The sequence below is a fragment of the Cydia pomonella genome, chromosome 26 (genome assembly GCF_033807575.1).
Source record: "Cydia pomonella isolate Wapato2018A chromosome 26, ilCydPomo1, whole genome shotgun sequence".
NCBI classification, from domain to species: Eukaryota; Metazoa; Arthropoda; class Insecta; order Lepidoptera; family Tortricidae; genus Cydia; species Cydia pomonella.
Genome location: NC_084728.1, coordinates 782,775 through 810,758, shown reverse-complemented (window position 1 = coordinate 810,758; position 27,984 = coordinate 782,775). Strand labels below are relative to the sequence as shown.

The following is a 27,984-nucleotide window of genomic DNA, read 5'->3' as shown; positions in this document are numbered from 1 at the left end:
GTAGCAGAAATCGAGACGCAATATTTTGACATTTCTTTTTAAACACGTGTTGTACGTGTGATGGACTCTTTCCGAGTCCAGTTAATATTTACTAGAAAATAACAATATTACAACTACAAAATGAGTTTGTACAACTTTAAAAAGATCGCCGTAGTCCCTACGGCAAAGGTAAATATTTAAAAATATCTTTTTCATCATGATATTTACGTGTAGTAAAAGTAACCTTAAAATGTGGTACTTTCTGTGTTTTTCAGGACTTCATAGATATAATTTTGTCAAAAACACAAAGGAAGACTCCTACGGTGGTGCACAAGCATTATAAAATATCCCGGATACGTGGGTTTTACATGAGAAAAGTGAAATTTACGCAACAGAACTTCCACGACAGACTGTCCCGTATTATACAGGTTTGTTCCAGCAATATGTTATATAAAAGTTATTATAAAGTTATAAAACATCAATTTGAGATTGTAACGAGTTTTATATATACTATTTACTCATAGCACAATGTTAATTTCTTATATTTATAAATGTTTTTTGAGACAGATAAATAAAGATAAGGGTGCCATTATCTTAATATGGTGTACTTGAATGTTGCCTGTTATTTAGAAATATTTTAATATTTTTAATGAACTTTTAGCTTACTCAAGCTCACTGTTTGAATGTGCTAATAACTAAAGATAATTAATTATACTTACTGCTTAACTTTTATCTGTCTGCCTTAATCATTATACATTTAATGACAAACACTTATTTTTCGTCAAAGGCCCTGTCTATGGATAACTGTCATACTTAAAAAAACTATAAATAAATAAATATTATATTATAGGACATTATTACACAAATTGACTAGTCCCACAGTAAGCTCAATAAGGCTTGTGCTGAGGGTACTTAGACAACTATATACATAATATATAAATATTTATAAAATACTTAAATACGTAGAAAACACCCATCAATTTGGCAATATGTTATTGTTGAAAATAGCTTTAGTTTTAGCATGTACATAAGTTACTCATAACCCTAGGCAGGCTGCCAGCTTCTGACCGATTACATCATTTTAATAATTAAAATAAAATCAAAATAAAAAAAATGACATGCCACTTAAAGGGTATATATAACCCAAGGGCACTTATCTCAACTTGCTTTCATAACCCCATGTAAGCCTCGGAGCAATTTTAGAATTATAAATTATTTTTGATTTATAAATTTAAAACTATCTTTTATTTCTTTTAAAGTTAAAAACTCAAGTTTAATTTGTACTTGTATGCAGGGTTTTTACAATGATAAAATAGGTGTTTTACTATCATTTGATGTCTTTGTTTATCTTTTCCCTCAGGAATTCCCGAAGCTAGATGATGTGCATCCTTTCTATGCTGACCTAATGAATGTGCTGTACGACAAAGACCATTACAAGCTGGGTCTGGGCCAGCTGAATACTGCTCGCCATCTCATTGACAAGTAAGTTTAATTTTCTTTTAACTGAAAAATGCTTCTTAGGAAGAAAAGTGAACTGCAAGAAAATCTCTAGTTCTAGAAATCTCAGAGGTATAATTGTGGTTTCAGTGGTCTGTGGTAAATTTTCTTGTTTTAGGTTTTAATTGTTAATTTTTGCATGGCTTGCCAACTTTTTTTTTTATATCAAATTGGTGGCAATCAAGGCCCACCTGATGGTAAGTAGTCACCATAGCCTATGGACGCGTGCAAGTCCAGAGGTTTTACCTGACCCTTTAAAAACCTGTACACTCCTTTTTTGAAGAACCCCATACTGTGGACCCTCGGGAAAACCTTGCTTGTTTTGCCAACCTCTGACCTTTACAATGTTTTTGATTTCAACAAATTTGTATAATCTTCGAAGTAGGTCTAACAATAATCACATCGAATCATTAACATTGGGTGTACGTAGCCTTTGGGCCAAATATTTTTCACAAAATTTCACTTCACAAAAAAAAATATTGCTGTAATTTCATTTCCCAAATTTACTTTTCACATATTATTCAGTTGCCCAAATTATCATTAGGCATAATTTTACTGTGGAAAGTTTTATTTGAGCAAACATTTTCTTTTGACTAATATTATATTGCAAAAATTCCAAAAATGTTTATTTAAATGTCACTTTGCACACTCAACTTATAAACAAGTTTGGCAAATGATAATTTATTTTTACTAATATTAAACTATAAAGTATCCAGGAAATCCTAGTATAAAACGAACAAATGCCAGAAATATATTTAATTGCATAAATAAATAAACATGAGAATTAGAACTGTGACACCATCAGAAATGAACTGCGACAAGTATCAAAAGTAGGTTAGGTTGGAAATTGTTAGGTAAAAATATTTAACATATGTATATATAATAAATTATTTGTTCTAGGTAAAACAAACATTCAAGTAGTATGATATTTTCTAAATTAGGTTGTAAGCTCTTAATATTACCGTGGGAAGAGTATTTTGACTAAATAATACTTGATAAAATGAGACAATAAGTTGCCAAAGAAAAGTTTTAAAAAGAGACAAATGATTTTTAGGCAAATGTTAATTTGGGTAAAATAGTTGCAAAGTTTGAGTCCTCTGCTTTAAGACTCGAATTACTTTGCACTCTCTAAATCTTTATAGAGACCTAAGTCTTGTGTTAAGACTTGAGTCCTTTAAGAGAACTCTGAAATTACACAAACACAATTTTTAAAAGGCATTGTCTCCACATTAAATTCATGGGTTATACATTTAATATTGCTTACCGGGAGACACCATCCCCTAAATTATATGTACTGTATTTAATGAAATAAAGAATTTTGTAATTGTATTAAATTCATGGGTTATGCACAAATCATTAAAAAATTTCATTTTTCCTTTGTGTTACTCAGATAAAACCTATAAAATTTTAGACGAAGTCTTATTTGAAGACTCGAGTCCTTATAAGTTGAAATTAAAAAATTCAATAAAGGACTTGACTCGGGAGTTAAAAGACTCAGAAGTTTTTTAATCGCAGAGTCGCGTAATAACGACTGGAGTTCTTACCAACTGTATACTTGGGGAAATGTTTTTGCCCATTTATTAGTAAACCTTAACATTGACGTCCAACCAGCTAATGCCAAGCCCATCGTGTGCGGCGCGTCACCGTAGACATTGTCGGAATGCACGAAAGTTGATATTGCGCTGTGGCCGCGCGTGTTAGTTGACGTCTTTGGCGTTCAAAGGGTTAAAATATTTATATCTCAACTGGCCTTCTCATAGGTTATTGTTTTAAATTCCAGTGTAGCAAAAGACTACGTACGCCTGCTCAAATACGGCGACTCGCTGTACCGCTGCAAGCAGCTGAAACGCGCAGCGCTGGGCCGCATGGCCACCATCATGAAGAGACAACAAGCCAACTTGGCTTATTTAGAACAGGTAAGCTCCTTGGAAAACTGGGTCATTTGCTTGACTCCATGGTTGACTGGTAGAGAAGGCCTTAAGGCAGGGCCACCATCATGAAGAGACAAAAGACTAGACTTGATTGAATCTGTTCTGGACGTCGGCGCCAGCGGCGGCAATAGTACTATCGTACAGAAAAGAAACTTCCTACAAAAACGAAGTTTGACAGCGATTCAGGGACAAATCATTCTGTCCCTTTCTAATATATGGCACTATACTTATCGAGCGGTCGGGTTGAGCTGGAGCGAGGCCAGAGGACGAGCTGAAGATAGGAAGGCGTGGCGCGAGCTTGTGAAGGCCCTTTGCACCTCTGGGGTGCTTTAGGACAACAACATACTTATCGGCTATTTAAGATTGTCAAAATTCAAGTCATTATCTTAAGAGTATCTCTGGTTGTGCACGCAAAGGGACGTCAAGTTGTGCCAGCCCTAATAGTTGCTCGGAGTAATGCTGAGCGAATGGAGCCGAGAATGACCGAATGCTGCAGTTTCTCCCTCCTGTCACTGCCCGCATCGTAATGAGGGCTACAGTTTTTATGCTCACAAGTTATCGCTACTGTAGATGTATGTAGGTCCAGAAAAACAGATCTCAAAATTGTGCAATGCTATTTTTTTTAATCAATAAGTTCTAATATACACAAAAGTATATTAACGTCTAAATTTACCGAACCGAACTATATCTCATGTTTACCATGATTAATCGAAGATGGAAAGAGATTTACCACAATTATGAATAAGGAGTGAAAATTCGCGATAGAAAAGCCTGCAATCCCCAAAAATTCTATGCATTTGACATTTTGAAAGACCTCCTACATTAGCGCCCCTAGAGGCGTAATAAATGCTGTAGCCTATAGCCCTCAGTCACTGCCTAATAGTAGGGCATTCCACAGCTAACCAGCTCAAATCGTAAATAGGTGGGTCCACAAAAATAGCCAGTGTAGACGTGCCTCGGCCGAGGCGGCGTGCTCGGGGAGGAGAACGCGCGCGCCGCCTCGGCCGAGGCACGTCTACACTGGCCGGTTTGTGCATGAGGAAATTGCCTCGCGCGTCTGCGCGCTCTGTGTGGACCCGCCTAATGAGTCATTATAATAATTTATATATTTTTTAAATAATAAATATGTTGTTTTTTGTGGTTGAATATTTATTTATTTATTAGTTTAAATTGTCCGCAGGTCAGGCAGCACTTAGCCCGTCTCCCGTCCATCGACCCGTACACGCGGACCATCATCATCTGCGGCTTCCCCAACGTCGGCAAGTCCAGCTTCATCAACAAGGTACGTATCGTCAGGTGACAAGTTAAATTCACTAATTACTAAAAAATAATCAAACAATAATCAACCTTATTTTAGTAGTAATATGGTTCATTATAAATATTAATAACCGGTTAAATTTCCAAACCGTTATCATGTACTTGGCGCAAAACCTTTTAATTTCGGTTTCGTTCGTAAATTATTTGTAAACTGTTATTTTTAAACAGGAGAATATTTCCATGAAGTTCTTGTCAGATTAACTGGTTTAGAACACTAAAAACCGGTTTCTTTCTATGTGGGTGTCTTTGCTTACGCGGCACACCACCAGCCCGGCCATAAAATGTTTGCTTGAAACTTCGCAGTAAAACCAAAATAAACCGGTGTTTACCGCTATTTTTAAAACCGATTCCGAGTTTTGGTTCAAACCTAGGTTGTACTGCATAGAGCAGAAAAAATAGTTCGAAAAAATTAACTAAAATTTTGTTTTAAATCCTTTTCATACACAGACAAGAAGTTAAATGCATTAAGTTGGTTTTAATGACATGCATATTGAGAGTCCAAGTGTTGTACGCCAAATTCTGGCTGATTGTGATGCGAACAAAATACTAACCCTACCACCATTTATAACCACTCACATTCAAACAATAAATAATTTGTATTTGTATACATTTCCCTACAAAATATTTTTTTCCAATTTTTGGTAATGTTTCTGAGATAATAAATAACAACGGTTGTTTAATTGATAAAAGTGCTCCACGTTAAGTTTTGCGCGTCTATCCTCTTTGTTTCATGTGCTCATTTAATAGTAGTAGTAAAACAATAATTACAATAAAGTGTACAAAAATGAAAACGAAACAAGAAAAAAAAGCGGCCAAGTGCGAGTCGGACTCGCCCATGAAGGGTTCCGTACCATTTATGACGTATTAAAAAAACTACTTACTAGATCTGGTTCAAACCAATTTTCGTTGGAAGTTTGCATGGTAATGTATATCATATATTTTTTTTAGATTTTTCATTCCGTTATTTTAGAAGTTACAGGGGGGGGACACACTTTTTTTCACTTTGGAAGTGTCTCTCGCGCAAACTATTCAGTTTAGAAAAAAAATGATATTAGAAACCTAAATATCATTTTTGAAGACCTATCCATAGATACCCCACACGTATGGGTTTGATGAAAAAAGATTTTTTGAGTTTCAGTTCTAAGTATGGGGAACCCCCAAAATTTATTGTTTTTTTTTTCTATTTTTGTGTAAACATCATAATGCGGTTCATAGAATACATCTACTTATCAAGTTTGAACAGTATAGTTTTTATAGTTTCGGAAAAAAGTGGCTGTGACAGAATCGGACAGACAGACGGACATGACGAATCTATAAGGGTTCCGTTTTTTGCCATTTGGCTACGGAACCCTAAAAAACACTCACCATTAGTACAAAGGCGACCTTATCCCTTAAACGGATCTCTTCCAGTTAACCTTTGAGCAACTGAGTAATAATGTTCCAGATAACCCGAGCCGACGTGGAGGTGCAGCCATACGCCTTCACCACCAAGAGCCTGTACGTGGGACACACTGACTACAAGTACCTCAGGTGGCAGGTCAGTTCCTACCTGATACTTTATTATTCATATGATCTGGCTGGACGTCGTGATGCAGACATGGAAGAGAACAGATGTGATTAGATTCATTTATTTGTTATTGAACATGTACATTATATGTTACATTTCAAAATAAAATTCATTCACAAAAAGATCGTTGCAACACAATAACAACAATAATAATAAATAAGAATCGAAATGAATAAAGAATAATAATCTAAAAATAAGAATAATGATACTGACCATTTAATTAATAATAATAAAAACAACCGTAAATAATAATATATGGATCAGAATCAGAATCAGAATCAGAATGCTTTATTTGTAAAACATAGGTATAAATAGGTCTTAGGTATATTACATTTGAACACTATGTTTCGCCGGTCGGCATACAAATACAATGTTGTAACTTATAAAATAAAACAATTAAAATGAATATTACATTACAATTAAATTAAAATACAATTAAAATACAGTTCAAAATTCAATAAAATTAAAATATATCATTAGTCATGGTTATAATTACTATTCATGTCATAATCATCTAGATATTCTTTTATGGAGTAATATGCTTTATTTACTAGGAATTTGAAAACTTCTTTTTTGAATATATGGATGTCCTGTAGTTTCCGTATGCTTTCGGGTAAATTATTATAAATTCGGGGTTCCATTCCAAATATACTTTTAGAGAGAAGAGCTGTTTTATATAGTTTTTTTTTTATGTTTTTTTTATGTGTTTTATGTGGAGAAGAGCGATAGCAAAACAGGCCCTGGGGCTAGGCCGAGAAAAGTCTAGCTTAAAGAATAAGAAGAGAGAGTTCGGCCGAGATAAGTTGGCAGCTATTTTGGCAGCCCAGCCATGTGTTATTTTAAAAATCAAACTTATACGATTACTTAAAACTTTCACAGGCTGGGCTATCATCGCAGCCAACTTTTCATTTCATTTTATTTCAGCATACTTATAAGCATTACAGTATTGTACCAAAGTGCTTACATACTAGTCATTTAAAAACATTCAATAAACAATTTAACACACGAAATTAATTCAATAGCAATTCCATAATAACATCTTATAATAAATAAAAATGTAATTAATATAATTGGGTGAATCAACTTTTTTTGTTTTGTTATCCTGTCCCGTTGTCCAAGGGACAACAGTGGCACGGTTTGTTTGAAGAGACGTTGTATTATGGACATTGGTTATAACGACCACAAAAACGCAAGTTTAATACATTTAAGTACCATAAAATCAGTATTTCAATGAACTTTTGTCCCCTGGACAACTAATCGTAACCATGGCAACGAGTGACGCTAAAAAGTTGATTCTCCCAATTAGCAATGTAAGTTAAAATAATTAATACTATCTATAAATTACGGATAGCATAATTGTTTGTAAGTGACCTCTGTGAACTCAGTAAGAGAACAGCTAAACAAATCTATTTCAGTCGAGATCTTATTTAAAATATTGATTGCGGTGACCGTTGGTGCTCTAGCGAGTACGTTGGTTCGCGCGGCGGCGCGGCCCGCGCGGCACCACCAGCCCCGAGGCACCCAGCACTTCCGGATTGTGCGCGACCCCCCGCCGTACTTTAAATATATAAGGTGCTAACGACAAGTTCCGCCTCACTTCTAATTTTGTATAGCCTACCATGCCGAGAACGAAGAGAGTCGGGTACATGAGTGGGTAAAAAGGATATACCCCATACTTCTTGAAATACAAATATCTGGCGAATTTGTTTTGTATTTTTTAGACCATCGCGGAGTACTTATTCTCATGTGGGTTCCATAAATTAACGCCACTCTCTAGCCTGCCTCTAACTAACGCATTATACAGAGCCTTGACTGTTGCTGTGTTGTAAAAGTCCTTTGTCTGACGCAGTATGAAGCCTAAGTTCCGAAAAGCTTTCTTACATGTGTCTACTATGTGCTTTCTGAAGGACAGATCCGACTCAACGTGCAATCCCAGATCTCGCACAGACGACACGCGCGTGATCCCTTCTCCTCTTATATTACACGAGTGGAGCAATGGAGAGACGGCTTTGCTATAAGACACTACATTACATTTGGACACATTGAAATAGAGTTTGTTCTTATGGCTCCAACTCACTACCCTATCAATATCGCTCTGCAGTGTCTAACAATCATGAACATCCTTGCTTATTTACTTATCTTGGTCCGACTCTACAATACTCATTGGCCCGATTGAAGCTGAGTCAAGCTACATGTTTGACGGCAGTCAAAGCGCGGCCTACACTAAGCTTTGATATTATGGTCGCCCAACATATAATTAATATATGATCGTGCATTACCCATATCAAATACAAGTTAAATAAACACTCATACTGTACGGCTTTTAGTACAAATGACACTTTCGCACGTACATCAAACAATGTTTTTAATATTAATTTTTTATATTTCAGGTGATAGATACTCCCGGAATCCTCGACCATCCCCTAGAAGAGCGCAACGTGATAGAAATGCAGGCGGTCACCGCGTTGGCGCACCTCCGCGCCGCCATCCTGTACTTCGTCGACCCCTCCGAGCAGTGCGGCCACAGCATCGAGGACCAGGTCACACTACTTATAATAGTCTCTCCGTCTTTTTAGCATAAGATAGAAAGCAGAGCGCTGGGGGCCTAGAGGTAAGAGAGTGCGACTTGCAATCCGGAGGTCGCGGGTTTAAACCAGTATAAAAATATTTATTTATTTATTTATTTAAACATTATTGCACAATACATGAAGGATACAAATGGCGGACTTAATGCCAGAAGGCATTCTCTACCAGTCAACCATGAGCCAAACCGAAAGATCCTAATTGGGGAGTAAAATGACAAAAAAAATATCACAAATTTATATAAAATTATACGTACATAAATAATATGATACAAAAATATGACAACAAATATCCAATAAATCAAAACAGCGTCATAGATTATTTCTTCCTCTTGCAGTTTCCAAAATTTCATAATGATTGTTTGCGTATTGGAGCTAGGAGGATACAGTCCAGAAACCTCGATTTTTGAGTTTTTTGCGTGGGTATTTTAGTCCGAGCTGCAGTTGTCCTTATCGCACGCACTCCCGCCTACCGCAGCGCGACAGAAACAGCTTTAAAAATTCGAGATTTGAAAAGTTGCTCAGCTAGGAATTGCTCTTAAAAATGACGTTCAGATGACGCGAGGTTATGTATCTAATCAAGTCCTGGCGAGCCACCTCAACAAGCCAACAACAACAAGTCAACTACGTCCAAAAGAGAGGTATGGGCATTGTGAATGTCATCTCACTTTGCGTGGTAGGGCACAGCCAGTGGATGTCATTCCAGATCTAGAGCAGAGCCCAACTGGAGAAGTACCTCCACCTTACAGAAAACAGCAGCCAAATAACACTAGACCCTACTCATAGTGTTGTGTTCCTGCCGGTGAGTAAGGTTGCCAGAGCTCAACGAGGGGGGGCGGGTTTAGGGTCGGCAACGCGCATGTAACTCCTCTGGAGTTGCAGGCGTACATAGGCTACGGAGGCTGCTTACCATCAGGCGGGCCGTATGCTCGTTTGCCACCGACGTAGTATAAAAAAAAGCCCGTGGGCGGCCAGGTCGGATCCCTTTGTTTGAAATAATTATTGTAAGTCATAATGTAACGATAGTCAGATTATCATTGGTCATAATACTGAAACCGTTAACTTTTCAGGATTTTCGTAAGGTTATCCTATAGGTAGGTTAGGTCAGGTTTGCTTTATGGCAATACTGAAAATTCACGCGTTTCTCAGAATAACCAAATTATGACTAACGAAAATGCGGACAAACAATACATGACTTAAAACTCTATGGGAAACAATAGAGACCCGCTGCAGGTTGCGTATAGCTGTAAATGTGGCTTTCCATCACAGAAGGGTCCTTATGCTTAACCTGCGATAAGGACCGTTTTATCAGAATTTATATTGGAATTTCAAATGCAAACATCCTTACTGTGATGGAAAGCCACAAGTAATGTCTCGATTGTAAAAATCCTTTTTTTTAAATTTTAATTTAGATATCTCTCTTCGAGAGCATAAAGCCGCTGTTCAGCAACAAGCCCCTGGTCGTGGTGCTGAACAAGATGGACGTGATCCGGCCTGAAGACCTCGCCCCCGCCAAGAGGCAGCTCATCGAGGAGCTGGAGGCCCGCTGTGCCAAGAACCCGGTCAAGTGAGTATCCTTAATAACCCTCATGTCTGTCCTTAACAGACAAGTTTCGATTAATAAAACCACATTTCTATCGGTTCATCCATTGCATACCATTGGTTACGATACCACAGACAGAGGCACAAAACTCAAATACACATATTTAACACATAATTATGATGCTAAAGTTGTAAGTTTGTAAGGCCTTGAGCCAAACTTGGAGCTTAACAACAGAAAACACTGAAAAACTGGCCACTTGCCAACGAGCAATGGAAAGGAGTATGACAGGACTAAGGCGAGCAGACAAAGTTAAAAACACCGTCATCAGAAAGAAAACAAAAGTGCAGGACATAACCAGAAAGATCAAAAGGCAGAAATGGAAATAGGCAGGTCACATAGTCCGAGGAAAAGACAAGTGGAGCAAAATAGTCAGCCTATGGTATCCACGAATAGGAAACAGAAAGCAATGCAGGCCCCAAAAAAGACACACTAGAATGAAGCCACAGACAGACTAGAATGGAGAAGACTGGAGGAGGCCTTTGCCAATTGGCAACCAGATGAGCAACATTATAATAATAATAAATAAAAAGGCTTTGAGCGGGCGCCGCTGTCGTCCTAAACAGATTCATCCAAGTCTATATATTGTGTTCGTGCCGCTGTTCGTGCGTCAGTGTCAGCCGAACGTTAATTAGAATTGAAAGTATTAAAAATTGTAAACCGTCACGTATGGGCGTGGCTACCGCTAGGGTTGGTACCGTCCGAAGCGAGTGCCGTTAACGTACTAGTTTAACTTTCCTGCAGTAATAATGCATTCGACTGTAGCAGTATTGCAGCACGACAATACTGCTGCATATTTGTAATGGTTAATTTTCAATATTATCAATTCTAATGAACGTTCGATCCACACTGCCGCGGCCTCACGCCTCTTTGATTGGCAGACATAATAAATTCGACAGTTTCTTTTTTACTTACATTCACACAAGTTTTAGTTATAAAATAAATAAAACATTATTACACAAATTGACTAAGTCCCACAGTAAGCTCAATAAGGCTTGTGTTGAGGGTACTTAGACAACGATATATATAATATATAAATATTTATAAATACTTAAATACATAGAAAACACCCACGACTCAGGAACAAATATCCATGCTCATCACACGAATAAATGCCCTTACCAGGATTTGAACCCGGGACCATCGTCTTCATAGGCAGGGTCACTACCCACTAGGCCAGACCGGTCGTCAAAAGTTTAGTTATATATTGAAACATTTACCCCCTTATTTATAAACTTCTACTAAAGTTGACAAGCCGCTAATAATCGTTTGTCCCTTTCCGGCGTATCGGTATGATGGAAAGGGACAAACGATTATTAGCGGCTTGTCAACTTTAGTAGACGTTTATGAATAAGGGGGTTAGTGTTTGGCCCGATCGAAGCTGAGTCAAGACTCGTGTCTGGCGTCAGTCAAAGCGCGGCCGACAGTAAACTTTGATATATGGTCGCACAACGTCTAAATAATGTACGATTGTGCATTACCCATATTAAATACAAGCAAATACGGTCTTTGTTTTATTGTATATGTATCTATTGAATATACAATTTATGCCAAATTTAGATTTAACTTTTGTATTATCTATCAGCTGTCAAGATAGGAGGAACTTTTTTTTCTTAATTTTTTTTATCACGCTTTTATTAATTGGCAGCTGTATGTAGTTCTGATGACAATACAATAATATGGTACTGTCGAACTGATCTGATGATGGAGCCGGAAGATATGAACTGGAACTTTGTGATGGAACATCGTATCATAGCTGTGTTTGGATTTGTTAGAAAAGTCGGGTTATTCCCACTAGTTACCACCAAGTTGTTACCAGTGGTAACTACTGGGATTTTTTTTCCGATCTTTTACCACTGGAAACTACTGGGAAAAAAATCCCACTAGTTACCATCAACTCGGTTTGGTGGTAACTACTGGGAATTTATTTCCCAGTAGTTACCAACTAGTAAAAGGTGGGATTTTTATTTCCCAGTAGTTACCACCAAAATTTTGTTTGAGTTCAATGCTAATAAAAACAGTAGAAATAGTAAAGTATAAAATAATAAAGAGTGTTTAGTGCTTACTTAATTAATTATTGATTAAAGCACTCTTATTTTTATTAGTATTGTTTAGACTGTTTTTATTAGAATTGAACGCTAACGAAATTTTGGTGGTAACTACTGGGAAAAAAAAAACTCACCTTTTACCAGTGGTAACTACTAGGATAAAAAATTCCCAGTAGTTACCACCCCATCGAGTTGGTGGTAACTAGTGGGGTTTTTTTTTCCCAGTAGTTACCACTGGTAACAACTTGGTGGCAACTATATAACTCGAAAAGTTACAAGACTTTGACATGAACTTTGACCACGATTAGGTTTCAAGGTCTGATGATGAAGCCGGAAGATAGGCACTGGCATTCCATGATGGAATATCGTATCATAGTCGTGTTCCACTTGTGAGAAAGGTCTGGTAATGGACTTAGAACACGATCAGGTTTTTTTTTACGTGCATTTATAAAAGCGTGTTTTTCTAGTGTTTATTAAATTATTCTTCAATTAATACCTATTTGACTCTGTGAAACTCGTGTTACGAGGTAGAATTTAAACCCAGTTTGGAAGTGTATCTTAGACCGTCATGTAGAATGCTAATAGTTGTGATTGTTGAAGTGAAACATCTTATGCGACTTGCAACAAGGTTGCGTTAAACGTTTAACGTTATAATCGGTGACATAAAGTACTAAATAAAAACAGTCGTTATTTATTCATAAAGTAAAATTTGGCAGATGTTAATGTTAACTCTAATGTTATGTTAATGTTATTTGAAGTGAAGTTTCATTTCTTCCGCGCGGAGGGACTCCACGCACAATATTTTTGCAGCGCGGAGTCCAACTCGGAGCTGTCGTCGGTGCCCGTGATGCGCGCGTCCACCGTCACGGGCGAGGGCGTGCAGGAGGTCAAGATCGAGGCCTGCGAGCGGCTGCTCGGACACAGGGTCACTGAGAAAATGCGCACTAAGAAGGTATACCAAAACTTCATACTTAGGCAGGACCGTCTTAACCAAATTGAACGTTTGCGGCTGACGTGAATCTATAGACTCTCGTTTGCAATATTCCCCCTCCCCCCTCCCTCGTTGCAAAATCTACTTTTTTTGCATCACTCTTGTTCGAAAAATGTCTTATTTCATGCAAGTGTACTGAAGAACAAAGGCTTATATTAGACTTAAATCGATCGGGATATATACCATGATTACCTTTTATATTGTTTATGAGCTCCCGATATTTCGACGCAGTTATATCTTGTTCACGGGTAACTGGAGATAGCGGGCGGGTGTCCACGTTGTGCAGACCGCGCTCGGTCTACCCTCACTCGTGCGCGTCGGCTGCGTTCGCTTCCAACGTTCCCACTGGTCGCGTCCACACCACTAACCGTGAATCATTCAAAACTGTCAAAGGCTTATATTGTTCCCGCGGGAGTTATAAATTGTGAAAATAACCCCCGCTTCCGAAATTTCACTTATTGCAATATACAGTTGCACAATGTTTTATCTATTTGTCTATGCCTACATAGATTACCTTCGTCCTCAGGTGGACGGCATCCTGAACCGGCTGCACGTGGCCACGCCGGCGCCCCGCGACGGCAAGGCGCGGCCGCCCGTCATACCGCCCCAGGTGCTCGCCAGGAAACAGCTCGCGGCAGACAGAGAGGCCAGGAAGAGGAAGTTAGAGAGGGAGATAGAGGTGGAGGAGGGCGACGATTACGTTTTGGGTGAGTTTTTCGTCTTATATATATATGTAGTAGGGAATAAAATCTCCATGTACCAAAAATTTTCATCAAAAAACCTTAAATAGCTTGTTGTGGCGCTACAATACCTAGAATACTTGAAAAAAAAAAACAAATCATAGACGGCGCACTTCACTCCGTCAATAACGCCTAGGTTCTTAGCTACTCTAGCGCTACTCTAGAGAGATTTGGAACTGTTACTTAGAGCTGACAGGTGGACACTTTTGCAACAGTTCTACCATAAGAGATTTCACTCCTTTTAATTTCACACTCCATAGTCTTATACGGTTACCTGATTGCGTACAAATGTACTTAAGATTTGGTTCACTATAACTACATTTTAATGTACTTTTTTTGGCTTTTGGAGGTAAGTGAATGACATCCAATTAATAGGGTTCAAGCAAACATTGCTAGGCTACCAGTTAGTACCAGTTCCTATACAGAATGTAGTATATTAATATGTGACGTTCCACATGAAAAGGTACCTTATAGGGACCGTGCGCGTTGGAGGGTCTGCCATCTCGTGGTCTGAATCGGAACCATAAACATGTACATTTACACGTCAAGTGTTTTCTTGTGCATAGTAGGTTCTGCCATCTTTTGGACTACATCGGAACAATAAACATCACATTTACGCCTCGCGCCAAAAATCTGACGGCTCCTGTGCTGCCTCCTACAGTTCATGCACGCTCCCTATAGTGGCTGGTGTATACGCTGTTATTCACGACGCTCTTATACGAATACGCTGCTACGCGTCGTAAACGCCAACCGCCATAAGGTACAGTCAGCTGCAGAAAACAACGAGTCGTCATAGAATGATCACTTGTACCCCTATTTTGGTGCCGTATTACTGGATGTATGACTATATACTTATGACTATAGCATTGTTTGTACCTATTCAGTAAAATACTTGAGTTATAAATGTAGCCAGTTGTCAAGTAAATACCAAATTAAAATATTAAATTTTCACTTGTAATACAAATTTCTTTATTTTTTTCGTACTATAATTGTATACACTAGCTATCTCTGGTAATAAAACAAAAAATCCATTAACCCGCATGTCATATCAATGTGGTTCAGTGAAGGGGACGGACTGAAAATCAGCGCTGCGCCATCAATTTGTAATAAAATGGCTGACGCAGCGTACGCTGAGTCCGTTCCTTTTGCCGCGCATGCCTATTTTTACTATTTTTAATTGAAACATTGTATTTTGTGTGGCAATAAATGGTTTCTTATCTTATCTTCTTATGTACCGGACCAACGCAGTGCCGGATTATCGAGATTTCACTGTATTTATGTATTAAATATATTGTTGTCTAAGTACCCACTTAGGAATGAGGAACTTAATCAATTTTTGTAATAATAGCCTATAATATTTATTTATTATTTATTTGGCCCGATCGAAGCTGAACCAAATTACATGTTTGGCGTCAGTCAACACGCGGCCGACATTATTGTTTGACATATGGTCGCACGACGCATCACCAATATGAGATCGTGCATTACCCATGTCAAATACACATTTTTTATTATTTCTCCCTAAGTTTACTAGTGGCTCTGTGGGCTGTAGACCTCGCGTTAAGCATAGAAAATGTAAGAGTTTATTAATTCGTTGAGTCGTCATCACCATGAACTCACAATGGTCTTAAAAGCTATAGACGCTATAGACGCTATTGGCGCTCTTTTATGCCAAATTTCCAAAAACTGGATCGACAAAAACAAAACTATTTAATCATAGAATATGGTCACAAAGTTTCACGAGTATCGGTTAAGGATTGCGATTTGTAGAGGTAAACATCCGGACATAGGAAAGCAAAATGCCCGAGTCAAAACTGCGACCTGCGCTAACGCTACGGCCAATTACAGACAAATTAAACATCGATGAATTTAAATTAACATTGAGCAGGGCAAGGTCCGAATAGTGGTTCTGTATTTTACAAACTGTTTTTGACGTAAAACGCTTTCGGGCTTTCCCATAATCCGTTTCTTTTTAATAGTTTATATTAGAACTTTCTGGTTAAGAACTTTAACTTAACTTCTTCTGTATAACTAAATATATTATTTAATTACTGCACAGTAAAAATTATACAGTTACAAAGCGGACTTAATGTCACAAGGCATTCTTTATTTTCGGAGCGAATCCGAAATAAACCGGTTGTAAGCCTAGAAACAATTAAAAACCTTAATCAAAAATTTATTTTATTTCTATTTTTAGACTTAAAGAAGAACTACACAGAGATCGCCGAAGAGGAACGCCACGACCCGATCCCAGAGTTCTGGGAGGGCCACAACATCGCCGATTACATCGACCCCGACATCTTCGAGAAACTCGCAGAGTTGGAGCGAGAAGAGGCGCTGAGGGACGAGGGCGGCATGTACGCCGTGCCGAAGATAGAATTAGATGAAACTATGAAGGAAATCAAGCAATTAGCTATTCAAATCCGGTAAGTTTTTTTTATAAAAATGTCTTTTTTAATTAATTAATTTATTTATTTATTTAAGAGATAACACAGAAAACATACATGGCATGAACAAAAAAGACTTAAATAGCATAAATGTCCTTAGATACAGATGCTTCCATTTACGTATCTCACGAAGAACATATACCTAATACCACTTAATACTTAAGTCTTAATGTCTGACAATGCTGTTTTTTGTCACTGGTGATCGATGTTGTCAAGCGGTGTCGGTATTTACCACCATCGTCTTTAATATGGTATAAGATTAAATGGTAGCTCTCACGATTGCGGAGGCAGAATATATGGGTATACAGATATAGACAAATCTGGTGAGATTTCTATGAAAATTATTTTAAAAGGGTTGGGAATGCTCATATGACAGCTTGCTTGAGTCATTAGCAATTTCAGCAAGTGTTTGGCCTGAAAATGCAAGAGTTAAAATGTGGACGTTTCGTCGACAAGGCGCAAAAAGACAGGAAAAGTAGGCGTAATATATCCCGTCAGCGTTCTTCAAATTCGTCTCTAAGCATTGCGTATCAAAATGTTCGAGGTCTCAACACAAAACTGAAGGCTTTTAGGCATATTACTCTTGCTCTCGACAGTGATATTGTAGCTGTAACCGAATCCTGGCTGTCTGATTCGGTTGAGGACTCAGAACTGGTCGGTAGTGAGTGGAGCGTGCTCCGGAGGGATCGTACTGGAGGGCGTCAAGGGGGAGGCGTGCTGTTGACGGCACGGCCAGGTGTTAGACTGCAGCGCAGACCGGACCTTGAGACGACTAGTGGCGAAGATCTCTGGGCTTCGTTCTATCTGGAGCATACTTTGTGTCATGTGTGTGTTATATATATACCTCCTAAGGCTGCTGATGATATCTATATGAGTTTTTTCCACAAAGTTGAATCTGTTATTGATTCCTTAAAAGGTGTTGTGGTGATTGTCGGCGATTTAAACCTAAACCCGACTTATTCTTCTGTTAATATTTTAAGCTACTTTTGTTATTTTACAACTGTTTGTAATTTGAATGAGATGAATGATGTATCGAATGCATTTGGAGGAGTGCTAGATGTGGTGCTGGTGCGTGGTGATTCTAGCTGTGTAAAAGTTTATGAGATGGAAGATGGGGGGCTAGTCCCTCATCGTGATGCGTACCATCCACCGCTGGAAATTGAAGTGCCGCTTACAGGATCAGGGCACAGATCTGTTTTCATGACACCCAGCAATGTCGATTTAAGCCGTGATTGGAATTTTTCGAAGGGCAATTATGAACTCCTCTACCTGTTATTATCAAAGGTGTCCTGGCATGATCTTCTTGAGACTCGTGATGCCAATGTGGCTGTAGATCTCTTTTATGGCATATTATACGATATTTTCGATGCATGTATACCTAGGAAAGCAAGACCTAATAAGCCAAGTAAGCGTTATCCTGTTTGGTTTACGTCTGATATTATTATGGGCCTTAAGAAGAAGGCTAAATTGCATAGGGATTGGAAACGTTCAGGAGACGAGTCTATATATGCCACCTTTTCTAGGCTTAGGGCTAGTCTCAAACTTCGTATATCAAGTGCATACGATGACTACATTAATAACTTGCAAGTCAAGCTTGCGTCCAACCCTCAAGCGTTTTGGCAGCATATTGGAAACTTAAAAGCTAAAGGAGGGTTCGAGTCTCAAGTTACCTTCCAGGGGGCAGAGTTTGAGGGGACAGAGGCAGCCCAGGCCTTCGCAGATTTCTTTTCATCTGTCTTTTTGTCAAATGTTCCAAATCTTGACTTTGAACAAATTGTTCGCGAGGATTTGTCTTGTAATTCTAATTACGTTCACGTTAACCAAATATCTCCGCAAGACATAGAAGCCTCAATAAAACGATTAAAACCATGTAGCTCCCCTGGACCTGATAATGTCCCGGCCTATATTTTAAAAGGGTGTAAAGAGTGGCTTATACAACCTTTATGCCACATTTTGAACATATCATTGTGTACTGGAGTTTACCCGCATCAGTGGAAAGTCACACGAGTGAGACCTATTCCTAAAACTTGTAACTCAACTCGCGTGGAAGACTATCGACCTATAGCCATTCTTTCGTCGATTGCCAAGGTATTTGAGAGCATTGTAAATAGGCTCGTAGCTCCTCAAATTAAGCCCTTTCTTAGCGATTCCCAGCACGGTTTTAGGCCTCGGCGTTCAGTGGAGTCGAATCTTCTAACTTTGGTGGACTCGGTTTCCGATCATATGGACAAGGGTATACAAGTAGACGTGTTATACTTCGACTTCCAAAAAGCATTCGATCGCGTGGATAACGATGTGCTATTGAGCAAGTTGTGCGATATCGGTTTTTCCCCGCAACTACTCCGTTTCTTCGCTAGTTATCTCCGCGATAGGAGTCAATATGTGCAACATGGCTGCTTTATATCGAACACTTATCAGACTAGGTCTGGGGTCAGTCAGGGATCGGTACTGGGTCCTTTGCTCTTCGGTATAATGATTAATGACCTGGCATCCGTTCCGAGTTTCGCTAGATGCCTTCTTTATGCCGATGACTTGAAGTTGATCTATGGAGTACAAGGAATCTCAGATTGTGAATCTCTTCAAAAGGATCTTGACCAACTGCGCGAGTGGAGCGTAAAAAATAGACTATCCTTTAATATCTCTAAATGTGCGGTTATAAGTTTTAGCAAGGCACGAAATCCACTTAACTACACATATATTTTGGGTTCAGACGCAATAGTTCGTGTTAGCTCCATCCGTGATCTCGGTGTCATTCTAGACTCTCGTCTCAATTTCCATGAGCACCTGAATGCATTGACCCGTAATTGTTACAAGAGGTTGGGATTTGTCATTCGAAATGCCAGGGATTTTACTGACTCAAGAACAATAAAACTGCTCTACAATGCCTTAGTGAGGAGTAAGCTTGAGACGGCCTCTGTCGTTTGGTGTCCCTACGAGACAACATATGTCTTACAACTGGAAAAAGTACAGAAAGTGTTCTTGCGCTTCCTATACAAAAAAATGTACGGGTATTACCCATTCCTTTATCCTACCAAGTTTTTGTTGGGAATGATGGGATTTAACTCCCTAGAGGTAAGACGCAGCTCAGCACTTCTCACTACAATCTGTAATATCTTACGCGGTGACTCTGACTGTGTCGAGTTAACAACACAAGTAGTGCGTCTGTTTGTCCCAACACCTTCTAGATTTGAGTTTCGGCCTCGTAATCGCTGTCTTTTATCTGTGCCGGGTTCCCGAACTGTGTCGCGCAGGAACGCTCCTTTTGTTCGAGCTTTACGCAGCTTGAATTCACTCCTCGCATCAGCGCCTGAATGTGATGTGTTTGCAAGTAGATGGATGTCAGTGCGTGATGAATGTCTGAGGTTCAGCGAGATGATGGATATTCGTCCCTCCTCTGTGTTATAAGTGTCACCTGTATTCTAATTAGTATTTTGATGTTTCATGTCAACTCTTTCCAATTATACATGTCTAGATTGTCTAGGTTCAATATGTAATTTCACAGTGCTTTAGTTTTAACTGTTATACTGTGTTAATTAAAATGAATAAATAAAAAAAAAAAAAAAAAATTAGTAATTTATACCATCAAGCTGTGTGATTTTCTGCTGCCATTGTCTTACTATGGTATGATTCGTGTAGCTCTCACTACTGAGGAGGCCGAATACATGGCCATACACTAAAGTGGGTTTCAATAGAAATTGCAAATGGTGTAATCAAATACGACAAATTTTGTTAGCATTTAGCGTTAAATCTCGTATACGAAATAATTTATAGTTTGGTTAGTTTTTAAGTAAATTTTCAAAAAGTGAAGTTTTTAAATATAGATCTTTATTCGACGACTTTAATCAATAATTAATTAAAGTCGAATTATTAATAAGTTAATCTTTAAAATGTATTTTAAGATTAAAGCAAGTCAAGTAAAGTATTTTGGAGAGGATCTGAAAGTCATTTCTAGATCATCAGCGTTATTTGTACCATATTTCGTTTGTTAAAGCAACAAGAAGGCGATCCTGAAAGACGAGTCCCGCATCACCAAGCAGAGCACGAAGCCCGTCATGCCGCGCAACACCCGCGCGCGGCAGCGGGACCGCTCCACCACCAAGCTGCGCGACGAGATGGAGAAACTGGGTATGTTATCAATACAGAACAGAGTAGAACAGAAGGTGATCCTGAAGGACGAGTCATCAATCAGCAGAGCACGAAGCTCGTCAGGCTGAGGAATTATCTGATATCACTAAATTCAGAGACGAGATGGAGAAACTGGGTATGTTTTGAATAGAATTTAACCTGTTGACCGCCAAAGCGCGGCGTTCAAAGGGTTAAAAAGAAAGAGCGGGAAAATGGAAGAAAGGATTGGCAATGTAAACGATAGAGTTGCGATTAAAAAAAATCTCATTCCTATTATTCCATTACTGTCATACAAAAATTGCGGATAAATTGGTCGTAATATAGACCTTTTATTTGTGCAACAACATTTTCGCCGTAATTAGTAAGACTGTGAACTAGGGTGACGTTGTAACAGAAAGAAAAAAAATGTGAGAATATTAGCTAAAATTTTTTTATTTAATCGAATGAATTTGTGATTCCAAGTAGAAATAACATAAACTTTAATAAAAACTTATGTATTTTGTTTTATATCAGCTTACATTTTCGTAGGATTTTTAGTAACGCAAAGTGTACTTACAGGTGTGGACATGTCCTCGACGAAAGAGGCGCACTTCACCCGCACCCGCACCCGCACCCGCTCCCGCTCCCGCTCGCTCTCCGCGCCCGCCGCCAAGAGAGCGCGCGTCGACGTGTCCCGCTCGCGCTCCGTCTCGCGGCCCGCCCGGGACGAGCAGGGCGTCAAGGACACGCAGGTAAGGGGTGACACACTTTATAACTTTGGTTTTAAGTGACAATTTAGTCTAGCGCCAATGACGACACCTATGCGTTTACGAAAACTAACAGAGATAATAGCTAATTTTCACATCACCTTTTAGGAAAACAGCTTTTTCTTCCCTGCTAGGAGGGATCAAAGCGGCACTTTTCTCTTCTAGGACACTATTTTTTTATACTATTTTTTTTTACTTAAATCATTCCCTAATAATTTAATTTGTTACATACTCCTTGTATGTGTCACATAGTAGAGAAATTATTTTCACGCTGGGCATTAACACTAATCCCTCACTACGCCCAAGATTCTAATTTTAGAATCCCTCGCTACTCTCGGGATAACAATATAAAATCCTTCACTTCGTTCAGGATTTAATATACACCCTCGCCATCATGCCCGCACCTTCACATTAAAAATACTAAAACGAATTCGTTATGAACTTTATGATTTAGATCAGTGATCATACTATTCGACGTAATATTATTTTATTTTGGACACCTAACATTATGTGTGGAGAAGGCGTCAAAAGTCCACAATATTTTTTGTCTTGTTCCTGACCATTATGCCAGTTCTAATGTGTCTTACAAATAAATAAGGATAACAGAACACAAAACCGATTAGGATTAAAAACGATTATCATAGCAAAAAGTAGTTATTAAACTGTGCAGCAAATAAAAAACAAAAACCGTTACAGATAAAGTTAGTGACGTCACAAAATTTGTGAGTCCCTCCTCCCCCATGTCACATTTTCTTTACCCCTCCCCCTAAACGTATGACCTAATTAATGGACGATCCCTAAAAGCTTTGACCTGCATACCAAAAGTGTTTTATTCTCACGTCTATGATACATTTTTTTATTAAAGTGCTAAAGTTATCTAACATTCAATTCTGCTTTTGCAATTACAAATATTTTACCTTGCCATAATTACACTATTTTCTTCTCCAGATGGCGAAACGCGCGAAGAACATGGCCCACGTGGCCATCGCGAAGAAGACGAAGAAGATGGGTCTCAAGGGCGAGGCCGACCGCTTCATCGGCACCAAGATGCCCAAGCATCTGTTCGCCGGCAAGCGGGGCGTCGGCAAGACCGACAGGCGATAATACTTTTAAGAATAGTTTTGAGTGTAGAAGTATGGAAGGAATATTTAATTACCTTTTTATCACTATATGTTTCATTTTGAATTATATTGTAGCATGGAAAAAAGAGAAACTGAATGAGGCAATATTATATCTAAATGCCAATAACGACACAGGTGCGTTGATGGTGAGAACGCAATTTTCATATGAGTTTACTTCTGTAATGGCTCCTCTACATGATGGCCCAGCGTAGGCCAGTCCTAGGGACGCATTTATGCGTTAGAGGGAGCAAGTGATATTGCTATCTCATTTCACCGCATAGCTGCGTCCCTTGGACTGGCCTACGCTGGGCCATCGTGTAGAGGAGCCCTAATACATTTTTTTTGTTAAATGAATACTATTCTCCACCCAGTCCACCCATTATCTTATCTATTTTGAGTATTCAAGAGAAAGTGATTATTTATGTCTAAAATAAAGTTGTACAAAATTGTTGTTGTCTCATTTATATCCATTTCTCAAACACCTGTTTGAATAATACGATGATGGGTCTCAAAGGCGAAGCCTAACGCTTAATCGGCACCATAGTTTATGTATGTGTTATAGTCAAAGTCCGATACACAGTCTCTTCGCGGAAGGACTGGTTTATCCTAGGTTTGGCCAAAGCCATCAGGCAATCCCCGAAATACATTTCAATTTCGCCCTTTGCCTGAAGTATTTTTAGTCAAACCCAGGAGCTCCTAACTTTTCAGTCAAACGTCGAAAGTAAATTATTCTGTTTCGGTTTTGGCCTAGTCAATCCTAGAAGCGACTGCAAAACTCGGTCAAACGTTGATCTGAACATGTTTAAACAGGTTCATAATGTCTCTCGCGGTGTTCCGACCGATTGTTTTGTCATTTCATGTTCGTTCATTGAGCGTGCGGGCGTGTAATTGTGTAAAATTGAAGATGAGTGAATCAAACGGTGTTGTTGTTACTAAAAACGTGGATAAAGAAGCTTTAAAAGTAAAGTTTAAAGAGAAAATTTCTAATTTGAATAAAAATAAGTGTTCATTTCACATAAAAAACAAACAGTTGTATGAGCAGATTATCAGTGAGGTAGAATCCGCTAAAGTAGCTGAAAAGAAAACGTCTTTGCAGTATCGCCGTCTCAAACGCTACGACGTTGTTTGTTTTGGGGACGAAAAAAAATTGATTAAGCCATTGTCAGGTACAAAAAATATACAATACTACGTTACGGATGACGAGTTATTCGATGTGATTGAATGTGCTCATCAGGAATGTGGTCATGGTGGTAGAGATCTCACATTGAAAGCTTTAAATAAAAAGTATGCAAATGTCACAAAAGAGTGCGTAAACTATTACTTGGATTTATGTGAAACGTGTCACAAGAAAAAGAGTCAGCCTAAAAAGGGACTCGTCGTTAAACCGTTATTATTTAAAGAGACTCACGCACGGGGACAAGTGGATCTTGTAGACATGCAGACGTGTCCTGACCGTGATTACAAGTATATTTTAAACTACCAAGATCATTTGACAAAATTTGTGATTCTTCGTCCCCTACACACAAAAACAGCACAGGAAGTAGCGCACAATCTCCTTGATATATTTTGTACTATAGGTGCGCCTTCTGTGCTTCAATCAGACAACGGACGAGAATTCGCCAACCGTGTCGTAGAAGAGTTAAAAGTAATGTGGCCCGAATTGTCCATAGTGCATGGCAAACCACGTCATTCTCAAAGTCAGGGAAGCGTGGAGCGTGCAAATCAGCATGTACAGCAAATATTGTTCGCATGGATGGAAGATAATAAAACTAATCGTTGGAGTGAGGGCCTCCGATTCTGTCAACTGAAGAAAAATTGCGCACCATCATGGCATAAAACAATCGCCATTTGAAGTGATGTTTGGTGAGTATATTAGGGCGCGTTCTGATGACCCGCGCCCGCTTCGCGCTCGCCCAGCGTATCAGCACCCGCGTTTAAGCCGCGTCTAAGCCCCTTTGTGTTGTATGTAATTTGAGTCTTATGACACTTCAATTAGATCTCAAATTGAATTTATCGAAGTCCACCCGCGCCCGCCCCGCGCTTGACCCGCGCCTGTGCGCGGGTTGTGCGCGGGCTGTGCGCGGGGCTGCCGCGGGGCGAGCGCGCGTACAGTACAACGCGTGTGCGGGTTCTGCGCGGGTACGATACGACGCGGGTCAAGAATCTGAACATGCCCTTACAGGGTGTAACGGGTAGCTAGCCGAAACTTACTATGAGAAAGTCCTTTCATTCATCCTTTCAACATGACCAAACCATCTAATAGTTTAACTGCGAAAATAGAATAAACTTAACATTTTATGAATTCTTTTTTTTTAGGACGAAAAGCTCATGTTGAAATTGAAACACTACCAGATTCAATAAAAAAGGTTCTTCAGACCGAGGAAGAGTTAGAAAACGCTATTAACTCGTCTGGTGAGAAGCAGAATAATACTGATGACACTAGTAAGTAGCAACAAAAACCGTTTCAAATTACTATATTTTTAAATGTCAGCTGAGAGTAGGCGTTCCTCGAACATAAATTACGCGACGCGAGCGCTGCGCAAACGGTACGCTTGCGTCGCGTTCTATGAGCGGCCGGCCGGCCCATAGTGCGTCAGTCAGGCAGCTGCAATGCAACGCGAAGTTTTTTTTTAAATTATAAAATAGGCCCGCACTTGTCTGCCATCTCACCGTGGTAAGTGCACGCCAGTACAATTACTGCATGCTCATAAAACGCGACGTAATCGCCGGGTTGTCGCTGCGCTTACGCGGCGTTCGCGTCAAGAACACGTACGCCCGGCGAATGCTATGTGGGGACACCCTCACTTATAATTGCTATTTACAAGTGTAATCTGATTTAGCTAAATAGGTACTTAAGTATATGAATTTTAATATAAGATAGAAAAATATTTAGCTACTTCCACACGAGAAATGGCAAGTTATGCAGTTGTTAAGTGCACCGCCCGCCCGCCCCCAATTTAATGCAATGCAAGCGATACAATGCACTTGTACCACCACCGTTAACTTTTCTACACGTGTTTCGCCCCTAATAACGGTCTAACTGCTGCTGAGGATGCCCCGTGTAGGGGCGAAACACGTGTAGAGAAGTTAACGGTGGTGGTGGTGCAGGTGCATTGTATCGCTTTGTATTGTATTAAATTGCGGGCGGGCGGGCGGTGCACTTAACAAATGCATAACTAACTTGTCATTTTTCGTGTGGAAGTAGCTATATATTTTTCTATTTTATATTATGATGGACTTCTGCAAAATAACGCCTGATTCCATTAATTACTTATATAAATTTTATTTTAGTACAAAGAAATGAGATGGAAATACCTGGACCGTCGTCGTCAACTGTGAAAGAAGATACTTCTGTCACAGAAAAAAATAAGGATCACCATATTGACAAAGTTCCTGGATTGTTGCCACTATTAAGAAAGGAAATAAACTCTCCAACAGTTGAGATAACTTCTTCAGACATCGTTTGTTGTATTTGCCAAAAAGAGAGCTCCGGCGCACATACGTGCATTATTTGTAATCAGGTCGTGCATGTTATTTGCACTGACAGCACACTTGGCGCAGACTATGAAGGCTTCGGAAGTAAAGTTACATGCATACGTTGTGCGCAGACAGAAAATATAAAAAAAAATAAAGAAAAGGCGATAGAAGGTCTTCAAGCTCAGGCTGATATTATGAAACAATTATCTGATCAAAAATTTCCGCCAATCGCGATTGGAAAAACTGTAACCTTACCTATTCCCAGCTTTGACAGAGCCAAAGGAGATGCTCGAAATGTTTTGGGTATCATACAAGATAAAACAGATGATGGTTTATACAGAGTAGGCACGAAACACGGGACAATAAACACACTTTTTTCGAGGAATCAAATAAAAGAATGCAAAGAAAAATTTCTTAAGATCGAAGATGTGCCTGACGTTCGGCTGTCTCTTAGAGAAATCAGTGCAAAGGATTCAAAATTTGGTGGCCAAGGCTTTATAAAATGCCACTGCAATAAAAAATGCTCTTCAAAATTATGCAAATGTAAAAGATCTAATGTATTGTGCAATTCTAAATGTCATAATGCCTCACCATGCCAGAATAAAGATTAATTTTTCATTTTAATTACCTAAGAAATTATTAAAACAATTAACATTAACATTAATGCCTCACCATGTCAGAAAAATGATTAATTTGCCACTTTAATTACCTAAGAAATTATTAAAACAATTAACATTAAAGTTAATGCCTCACCATGTCAGAAAAATTATTAATTTTCCATTTTAATTACTTAAGAAATTATTAAAACAATAAACATCAAAATTTTAAAAATGTTATTTTTTTATACCTAATCTTACAAACTAACCTCCGTATATTCCAAAGCATTTATTTATTTATTTTATACTTTATTGCACATCGTACAAAAGGCGGGCCTAATGCCACACAAAGCATCTCAAATATAAAAGTGAAAATCACGTAAGCTGACCAATCAGGTGTCAGAACTGGCAGAGTTAAGCGGTTCTTAAGACTTGAAAGCTGCTTAAATGATAAAATGCTTCCAAATATACGAAGATAAGACACTTCATACCTATATCGGAGTTTGACTCGTCAAACCCCGATTTAATAAAATTGTGTTTTGACGTTTGCCTGACCAAATTAGTCTCTCCCAGGTTTGACGAAAATTGTTTAGTCAAAGGCCGAAAATTTACATTTGTTTGGGCTTTGACTAAGTCATTCAGTCTGACCTGAGGATTGACCAGTCCAACCTAGGAGCGCCGGAGCTTCGGAGTTTGCCTATAACATGTATATATATATATATATATATATATATATATATATATATATATCGTTGTCTAAGTACCCTCAACACAAGCCTTATTGAGCTTACTGTGGGACTTAGTCAATTTGTGTAATAATGTCCTATAATATATTTATTTATTAAGTTATGGCTGTATTTCTACCAGGAATGTGAGAAGATGCGTTGCGAGGGACGTGTTTGTTATGGCCTAATAGGATATTGTCATCTAGAGCTGCGCTGACCGAGGATAGGTAAATACACACACATCCCTCGCTCGCTACGCATCCTCGCACATCGCTGGTGGAAACGCAGCCTAGCTTTTGTGCAACACAAACAATAGGTAACTTTACAGATGTGCAAGTTGCGGAAACTTTCCAAAAAATAGGAAAATTCTCGGAAATTTCTTGAAAATTATAAATATAAGAAATTTCCATTTTATATTTCGGAAACTTTCAATCCCTATACAAAATAATAAGAAGTTTCCGAAACTTTCCAATGTAGAAAATTTCGCAATTTTGG

At 38.8% G+C, this 27,984-nt stretch overlaps 2 protein-coding genes and 2 non-coding genes across 4 annotated transcripts; all 4 read left to right on the top strand.

Annotated features, from left to right (window-relative positions):
* The first annotated feature begins 14 nt into the window (after positions 1-14).
* Positions 15-23,140, top strand: LOC133532223 (nucleolar GTP-binding protein 1). Its single transcript, XM_061870797.1, has 14 exons — positions 15-168; positions 255-407; positions 1,340-1,461; positions 3,257-3,392; positions 4,588-4,689; positions 6,169-6,261; positions 8,682-8,831; positions 10,286-10,440; positions 13,332-13,473; positions 14,039-14,219; positions 16,450-16,678; positions 20,691-20,824; positions 21,383-21,555; positions 22,519-23,140. The coding sequence occupies exons 1-14, from the start codon at positions 121-123 to the stop codon at positions 22,672-22,674; spliced, it is 1,974 nt and encodes a 657-aa protein (XP_061726781.1). The 5' UTR covers positions 15-120; the 3' UTR covers positions 22,675-23,140.
* On the top strand, positions 8,453-8,587 carry LOC133532319 (small nucleolar RNA SNORA16B/SNORA16A family). Its single transcript, XR_009801679.1, has one exon. It is a non-coding gene; the product is annotated as a small nucleolar RNA SNORA16B/SNORA16A family (small nucleolar RNA).
* LOC133532320 (small nucleolar RNA SNORA16B/SNORA16A family) lies at positions 15,624-15,757 on the top strand. The gene has a single exon (XR_009801680.1). It is a non-coding gene; the product is annotated as a small nucleolar RNA SNORA16B/SNORA16A family (small nucleolar RNA).
* Positions 23,141-23,574: 434 nt separating the features above from the next.
* LOC133531957 (KRAB-A domain-containing protein 2-like) lies at positions 23,575-26,099 on the top strand. Its single transcript, XM_061870410.1, has 2 exons — positions 23,575-25,133; positions 25,983-26,099. The coding sequence occupies exon 1, from the start codon at positions 23,596-23,598 to the stop codon at positions 24,541-24,543; it is 948 nt and encodes a 315-aa protein (XP_061726394.1). The 5' UTR covers positions 23,575-23,595; the 3' UTR covers positions 24,544-25,133; positions 25,983-26,099.
* Positions 26,100-27,984: the final 1,885 nt, after the last annotated feature.